This window comes from Carex rostrata, chromosome 15 (assembly GCF_964058835.1).
Source record: "Carex rostrata chromosome 15, lpCarRost1.2, whole genome shotgun sequence".
NCBI classification, from domain to species: Eukaryota; Viridiplantae; Streptophyta; class Magnoliopsida; order Poales; family Cyperaceae; genus Carex; species Carex rostrata.
Window position 1 is genome coordinate 2,630,217 of NC_135932.1, and position 8,838 is coordinate 2,639,054.

Below are 8,838 nucleotides of genomic sequence, written 5' to 3' on the forward strand. Positions count from 1 at the left end.
TTCTACAACTGCAGCCACAGGCAACGTTCGGCTCTCCTTGAAGACTGCATTCAGCGATTCAGAACCGTTGGTGGTCATAATTCCCCAACAATAACCTCCATCACGTGCTTGATATATTTTCTCGTATGCTGGTGGCTCTTGGACATCTCTGGGATTATTTTTGCCCACCTTCATTAAGTAGAGATTTGCTTTCGGCATATACTACATATAAATAAGGAAATAAAATAATATAAGTAAACAATTAAAATAAAAATATGTCCACAAAGTACAATAAGACATGTAAACAATTAACAAACACATACCTTTGCAAATTCTCTACTCATCTCTTCCACCCTTCTCGGCTTCTTCTTTTTGCAATTATGTCTGAATGTTTCTAGGACCCATGTATCGTGTCCGGTTGCCTTGCTAAGGTTCTCCGCAACGTGTTGCATACACAACCTGTGCACACACTCGCCAGTATGTGTTGACCAACCGTATTCTTCACGATCAAAAACATATTTTATTCCTTTGTGCTGGTCTGATATTACAGAGAAAAACTTTGTTGGCCCAACCACCCGTCTTCTTAAAAATTGCATAAAGAATCCCCAGTTCTCACCATCCTCTTTCTGAACAATTGCAAACGCCAAAGGCAACAGCTGGTTCTCAGCATCATATGCACATGCTATCAGTAGCCTCCCCTCGTAACGGCCAGACATGAAGCATGCATCAATGCTGATAATGGGTATGATGAATGGCACAGCTTGGATACAACGACCAAAAGCCCATGCTATGCCCTTGAATTGTTGAACTCCCTCTATTAGTACTCCATTACTGTCATAAATGGGGCCATGCCACCGCTGAAATACAGTGCCAAGATTTGTACTTGACATGGCTTGGAGCAATGGTGCCAGATAGTTGTATGAATCCTTCCAACTACCGAATATTCTGCAAATCGCGAGTTCACGACCTCTCCACAACCTGTTATATTTTGGGATTACATGTATGTATTTGTGTCTGACGACCATAGCCACCGCCTTGATGCTCATCGATGGGTCCAACTTAATGCCTGCCTCAATTGCATCGGCAATTAGTGATGCTGTCAGATTTGAATGGTCTGTCCTTGTGGACGCAGACTTGCATGTATGAGGTGGTTCACACTTTTTAATTATCCATGCTTCCCCCAAACCCGCAGGGGTTGCATAAAGGCGAAACTCGCAACGAGGGGCATTTTTGCATATCACAACCAATCTTTTTTATTCCCTTTTTTGTAATATACATTCCCAGTTGCCGTGAACATGAGTCTCATGGATTTTCTTTACAAGTTCATCTATGTTGGTATAAAGTTGCCCTGGGGCAAGTTCACGATTGTATACAACAGGAGGACCAAAGAAACTAATGTCAGCCTCTTCAAAAGCTGTGGTATCGTTGAATGTGGCGACCGGATGCATATTCCCCCGATCTCTGATTGGGAATTTTTCTTCCTTGAACAAACCTGGTACATTTGCATCACCATCTGATAAGTCATCAGATTCCCAAATTCCTTGGTATTCATCTCCAGTTTCCATTTCTCTTTCCGGTATGGCATCAATAGCATCAACATCAATATTAGTATCATTTCGATTAACAGATAACTGTACTGGTACTAACTCTGGTATAGCTGGAAATGTAGGGATTATGGGTGCCTGCCTGGGTGGTGGTGGTACAACTTCAGTAAACTCACGGGAGTTATGGTACCCCGGGTTGTCATAACAGGGACTGTGGTACCCCTGGTTGTCATGAGGGGAGTGGTGGTACCCCTGGCTGTCATGAGGGGAGTGGTGGTACCCCTGGCTGTCATAAGCCGAATTGTCATAACCTGAAGGTCCAGCAGGGGGAGCCCTAGAAGGTCCAGCCCCAGCCGCACTAAAAGGTCTAGCCCCGGCCTGGGGAACCCTCCTGGAATATAAGTCTATCATCGCGAGCCCCCTAGACTCAAATTGTTGGTACACAGCCTTCCACAACTCCTCATCTGTTATAGGAAAACTCACAAAGTAAGGTCTACCCCCCCCAGCCCGTTGTGTGTCAATTCGGGTAGCCAATTCTAAGTCATACCGGTTGGGGTTTACACCAGTCTTTTCATATACTAGTTGCTTAAGTTCAATAAATGTGGTTCTTTCATTAACCTGCAAGCCGAATGAGGCATCTTTTGAGTAATACACGCCCTCTACACCCTTAGTTAGCTTACCGTCCACATACAGTGCAACCAGCATTTTTTCCTTAACAAACTACATTTAAAAAAAAAATTCATAAGAATTACAGTATAATAGATTCATTCTTTTTTGCAATTTAAAAGTTAATTATAATATTAATTAAAGACTAATTTATAGTATTTACAGACTGCGGGTATAATAATTATTAATTAAAAATTAAACTGAAAATAATTAAATAAAAAATAAAATACCTGTAGCAATCGCCTCTAAATTGTCTAAAATCGCTTCAAAATCGTCAAAATCGCTCTCTCTTTCTTCTCTGTGGTTTAACAAATGAATACATTGTGTGCTGGAGAGAGAAAGCGTGTGTATAAGACAGCTAGTGGACCGCCAGGGACACCAGCGGTCTGGTCCCTAGTAGACCGCCCAGGTTCCTGGCGATCTGCTATGGAACAGGACCGCCCGTAATCCTGGCGGTTTGGTTATTTTTCGAAAAATTCTGATTTTGTGGTTATTTTGGTAAATACCTTCTTTTTTTGGGTTATTAATAAAAATGGCCGTCTCCATCATGTGAAGAAAAAAAAAGAATATTTGGAGTTGAAAAAAAGTTACTACAAGAATCCAAAGCAACTAGAAAAAAAGATAAAATAATAGTTTAAATTGGTAAAAAGAATTCCAGTTCAGAGTTTGAATTAGAAACTTTTTTTTACCGATCTATCTTCTATACATAAAATATAATTTCAGGAACTCTCTCTTTCTTTCTATAATTAAAAAAAGTTTTCAAAAATGAGAAAAGCCATAAAAAAAAAGCATTGTAATTCATTATTCTCTCTGGGCTCATTAGGCCCATTTCTATCCACACGCCTTCTTATTATAAAACGATACTATTTTGAGCCCTTGCCGTTTCATTAAATATCTTTCCCTGCTTCCGCTCTCTTATTTGTCATCTCTCATTCACCATTTGCAAAACCCTAACCCTAAGGCGATACTATTCCATCACTGACCGCTCTTTCTTTTTTCGAGGGATTTTACGATTTTTTGATATCAAATCTCAGGTTATCCATCGATGGATCCGCAACAACCAGAACCGGTTGTCTATATCTGCGGAGGTTAAGCCTTTTACGCTGGTTATCTGTTGATTCTTTCAATCAATATCTTCTCCTTAATTGTTTGTGTAACATAATTTTTTTTAATGGCTAGATTGTGGAGCAGAGTGTCCTCTGAAGTCGGGTGACGTCATCCAGTGCAGAGATTGCGGCTATCGTATCCTCTACAAGAAGCGTACTCGTAGAAGTAAAATTCTCTATTAATTCTTCTATTTTCGTCTTGCATATTTGATAGCTTGTTCTTTCCATATTATGCCTAGCATTAGGTAGTTTTTTTTTGGTAAAGTGAAATATTGAAAGCGTTGTGTAAAGGAAACGGATGTACTTGTCCAGTTTATAATTTGAAATATTTTTGTGTCCGACTGTACGGCTCATATACTTAAATAAAGAGAAATTTAGATATATGCTCATCATAACTTCATCAATTAGATATTTACCCTTCAAAACTTTAAATTTAGTTATTTCCCCATTCAAACTCATTATATTTATTTATATCCCCATTTTGTGATTTAATCAATTAAAAACACTAATTAATACTTATAAAACATATAAATGACATTTTTGCCCCTAACTTTGGTTTGCTCTACCCTTTCTTCTCTCATAATTGATCCTCTTGTTTCTTGTCACGCCCCTCCGCCTTTCCTTCTCTTCATAAGCACACAACTAGTCTGAGAATCATTTGAGTGAATGATATGCCCAACTCAATAAAAAAAGAGAGAACATTTTACCTTTCATGAGCACCACTGTCCACTGGTATGATAACATCAAATGAGGTATACACTTGATAAGATTCTAAAGGCAGCCCTAATTATCCAATACCCACCCAGCAGATTATCAATTTCTCATTTCAGGTAAGACTGGTAAGAGGTCAAAAGAAGGGAAATTTACGGTGGTAAGGATGACCTGATAACATAGCCAATACAGAACGGCAATGACAAAAAAATTCATGAGATTTTATCTTATTAAAATCTTGATCAGTCCTATGATTTCAAATAGTATTTCACAAAGAGAGACAATAAAGTTTGATTGATTAAACAGAGCAACTAATTAAAGTCTAGTGGTTATGCAAAGTATCTAATGGTAGAGATACACTACCACATCGATCAATGGATGATAGTGGCAAAATAAAACACAGCTAGGCCCCTAAATTGAACCAGCAACACCTGTCTTCTTTTCAACCAGGAGGTCCAAGACTATTCTTTCCTTGTCCTTTACGTGCACAACGGAAAAAAGAAACTGTCATCTAATTTATTGGCAAGATGGGGACGTGGCTACGGTGCTATGGGTAGCTAAGAGGCCTCCGTGCTACGGCTCGGATTTCGAGTTTTCAAAATCCTAACGGTCGATCCGAACCGTTCATCTTGTTCTCCATATTAATATGTGCTTGGAGACCAAATTTTACATTTTTATGAATTTTTTTACTATTTATTAAGCCACTTTGAAAACTCCTGATCCAACGGTGGCTTAACCCAACAGTAAAACCAGAAACTACCGTTGGATCAGCGGTTTTCAAAGTGGCTTAATAAATAGTAAAAAAATTCATAAAAATGTAAAATTTGGTCTCCAAGCACATATTAATATGGAGAACAAGATGAACGGTTCGGATCGACCGTTAGGATTTTGAAAACTCGAAATCCGAGCCGTAGCACGGAGGCCTCTTAGCTACCCGTAGCATATTAGCCAAAACCGGCAAGATGGATATCAATTTTTTTTTTAAGAAACTGAAAACATGGATATTAGTTGGATATACTTTCAAAAAAAAGTAAGTCAATTATTCTAATCAATGCTCGGATACTCTTATTTCGGGCGTCAATGTATATACATTAAAAAAAAAAGTATGTCAATGGATATGATATGAGTCGGATCAAGAGTTACGCAACACTCTTGCAATAGAAAAGAGGAGAATGAGGGGCGTGACAAGAAACAATAAGAGGATTAGTTATTATGAGCAGTGAAAGGGAAGAGCAAACCAAAGCTACTAAGTTAGGGACAAAAATGTCATTTTATTTGTTTTATAAGTATTAATTAGTGTTTTTAATTGATTAAATCACCTAATGGGGATATATATAAAATGAATGAATTTGTATGGGAAAATAACTAAATTTAAAGTTTTGATGGGTAAATATCTAATTGATGAAGTTATGATGGGTATATATCTAAATTTCTCAATGAAAAAAGTTGGGTGTTCACGTCTGAGCCTATAACGTGACAGAAACAAATCAGAGCTTATAAACCTGACAGAAACAAATCATGTTTTAATTTTTAGGTTGATTAGCCTAATCATATGAAGATTCTAATTTTTTTTATGCTGATATTTTTGCAGTTGTTCAATACGAAGCTCGTTGATATAAAACCTTTACGAGGTTGAACAAGAGTTAAGTTAGTACTTTAGTTAGTTGTATTTTGGTAAGAAGTTGTGTAACTCAGACGTATTTTGTGATTGGGTCCTAGTATGTACTGTTGTCTGTTGGAGACTTGGAGTTGCTTTGGATATTAAAATATAATGAGTACTTGATAAAATGGTAAATCATGATTTAGTGATATACTGCTAACTCTTTTGTTTTTGCTATTTGAGAATGGATCTTGGTTTTATAAAACTGTAAATTAGGACAATTGATTTTTACAAAAATAAAAAATCTGAAATATCATCATGAAATAAGTTACAAAAAAAACAAAATAGCATGGTAAACAATAACATGTATGATCTTCCTTGTGGTTTTGGAGAATTTTATTCTTGGAGATCTGAGTTTTGAGCGGAGAGATATCATGTCAGATTGTTGAAATGTGAGAGGTTTGGTGATACTAGTCAAATTTGATATCTTGATTAGAAGCGGTTCAATCCTAATGTAGCGATGTTTCTCTCACTTAAAATTTGGATCCACTAATCAAAACACACTTCCTCATCTCGTCTACTAAATCTAATTTTCATTCTCCTCGGGATTAAACGAAATCTTTTCACTTTCTTTTTCCGACTTGTTATCCTTTTTAACCCCTTGCCATGATGGAACCATAGGTTTATCACCTAGGCGACAAGCCTCGTTATCATGTCTTGCCTCCTCTCAAAAAATTAATTGAACACAGATTTTGGAGGGACCAAATTGCTAAAGTGAAAGGTTTGATTCGCCATATAATGTCTTCTAATGTGAAAGGTTATAACTTCTTATGTAATTAAGACATTTAATTCCATATTCAGAATAAGGACTTGATTTATCAGAAGTTCTAAAATTTTAAATTTAATACAATGAAAAACTTAACAATATAATACTCTAAATCTTTTATTCAAATTATTTAGGTTAGAGGGATCTAACATTTTCTTACATCAATCCACTGTTTGTGCATAACACAATTTGAAATGGATAAGAATTGAAAATCCAATTTGTTATAAAGTACTTGGTTTAGGAAACGAGTTAGCAGATAATAATAATAATAATACTTTTAGTTTCACATATTAGGCCCCGGTTACATCCTAAATCACGTTGGTATCCCTAAATTATACTTAAGAGGTTTGTCTAGACGTATAAACAGAGTACAAGCCACTTCTTGTGCTGATAAATGGATTTGCAAAAACGTATAATTCAATATTTTAAGATCCTAATCAAGGTAAATTAAAGTATTGTTGAATCAAAACGGAGTCACTCTTTCCACATCAAATCGGTACTTGTCCTTTGGTACCGATTTTGAATCCATTTCGTCTCACAAATTCTTGCCAACTCTTGATTTGTTTAACACTTTCAAGCTATTGGTTCATATTTTAATATACCTGGAGGCTACCATCGAATGAGTTTTTTATTATTTCAATTTCAGCAAAGCGGACATGGGAAAAACTTGCTGGGAGAGAGTATTGAAGGCAGAGGAGGGGTATTTTTGTCAATTTAGTATTTAAAATAATTAAATAAAGAGTTAAATAGATAAAAGGGGACGAAAGAAATAATGTGAAGTTTTTAGGGATATATTGAATATGATGTCATTTTGATAAGAAAATTAACTGTTTTAAAAGTTTATATGGACACACTAGAAATTTTTTTATTTTGAAATTGATGTTATATGATATCAATATTATATTAGTCGGTCTCCAAAATAATAATCATTTTAAAACTTTATGGAATACATAGATTAAATATTTCAGTATATGTATTTGTATACATGTGTGTGTCAACGGTAGTATACTAAAATAAATTAACTTGAATAAAAATTTAAGGTACGACAGATATGGGATCAAAATCAATGACTTCCATCTTGAATAAATCATGTTCATAATTTATTTAGCTACATATCCTACACATGACTGATATCTATATGCGATCAAATCAATGACTTCCATCTTTAATAAATAATGTTCATAATTTCCGAAATTTTTATTAATACCATTTAAGAAAAAATTAATCCTAAAATTGAGGAATTCCAAAAATATCAGGGCCGCCAATTCAATCTGTGGTTCCATTATTTTATGTTTTTCTTTGGGAGGGGGGAGAGGCACAGATTGAATTGGATGCCTCCAAAACTTAAATATCAGTATATTACAGTGCATTTTTGAGTTTTTGAGAGCTCTCCAATGCAATCTACGGCTCTCCAAAAATAGAGCTGCATATTGAATTGACGGCTGTAGTATTTATAGAATTTTCCATAAAATATGATTTTTTTTGTTTTTCTTTTTTAGAATGTGCTATAAATAAAAATTTCGGTCATCATTTATTTAGCTACAGATCCTACACATGAAGAAAATAAAATATGATAGATCTTGATTGGTGCCCTGGCGGAATACTTTTATGGAAGCTATGTAAAGAAAACAATCTAAATGAGATCATATTAGTAACAGATTTTGTATCCTTCCTTATTGTTTTGCTAATTTGCTTTAATTACGTTGTTTAAATTAGAAAGCAATCCTATTTTTACATAATCATAATATACTCTGGGTTTATGGTCCACTACCGATTTTTTTTAAAAAAAACCGGCCGGGTTAATTATATTTTTCCAATTTATTTACATTTCCGGTCTTAATAATGGACCAAACCGGAGACCAATCTGATTCTGGTTTATTCTGGCTGGCCAGCCAGTCCGGTCCAGATTTAATAACACTGATTCGCCTTAATTATAAGGCAATATACTATATTAAACCCTTGTCATTTCAATAAATACCATTCCCTGCTTAATTCCTCTCTTATTTCGTCTCTCATTCACCATTTCAAAAACCCCAAGCAATACTATTTCATTACATATTGATTTTTCTTTTTTCGAGTAGTGTTCCGATTTTGCGATATCAAATCTCAAGTTACCCATCGATGGATCCGCAACAACCAAAACCGGTTGTCTACATCTGTGGAGGTAAAACCTTTTTGCGTTGGCTGTTGATTCTTTCAATCAATATCTTCTCGCTCTTACCTTCATTGTTTGTATAACATAATTTTTTTTTGAAAAAATGGCTAGGTTGTGGAGCCGAGTGTCCTCAGAAATCGGTTGACGACATTAAATGCAAATATTGCGACTACCGTATCCTCTATAAGAAGCGCACTCGAAGAAGTAAGATTCTCTGTTAATCCTTATATTTTCTTTTTGCATATTTTATA

The 8,838-nt window shown here is 35.5% G+C and overlaps 1 protein-coding gene across 1 annotated transcript; it reads left to right on the top strand.

The window, feature by feature from the left end:
- The first annotated feature begins 3,077 nt into the window (after positions 1-3,077).
- Positions 3,078-5,817, top strand: LOC144566470 (DNA-directed RNA polymerases II, IV and V subunit 12-like). Its single transcript, XM_078316495.1, has 3 exons — positions 3,078-3,277; positions 3,369-3,461; positions 5,598-5,817. Exons 1-3 carry the CDS (start codon positions 3,235-3,237, stop codon positions 5,618-5,620), a joined length of 159 nt encoding a protein of 52 aa, XP_078172621.1. The 5' UTR covers positions 3,078-3,234; the 3' UTR covers positions 5,621-5,817.
- Positions 5,818-8,838: the final 3,021 nt, after the last annotated feature.

Coding starts and splice junctions, on each gene's coding strand:
- LOC144566470 (XM_078316495.1), top strand. CDS start 3,235: ATGGATCCGCAACAACCAGAACCGGTTGTCTATATCTGCGGAG. Junction 3,278..3,368: donor GGTTGTCTATATCTGCGGAG/GTTAAGCCTTTT, acceptor TTTAATGGCTAG/ATTGTGGAGCAGAGTGTCCT. Junction 3,462..5,597: donor CAAGAAGCGTACTCGTAGAA/GTAAAATTCTCT, acceptor ATATTTTTGCAG/TTGTTCAATACGAAGCTCGT.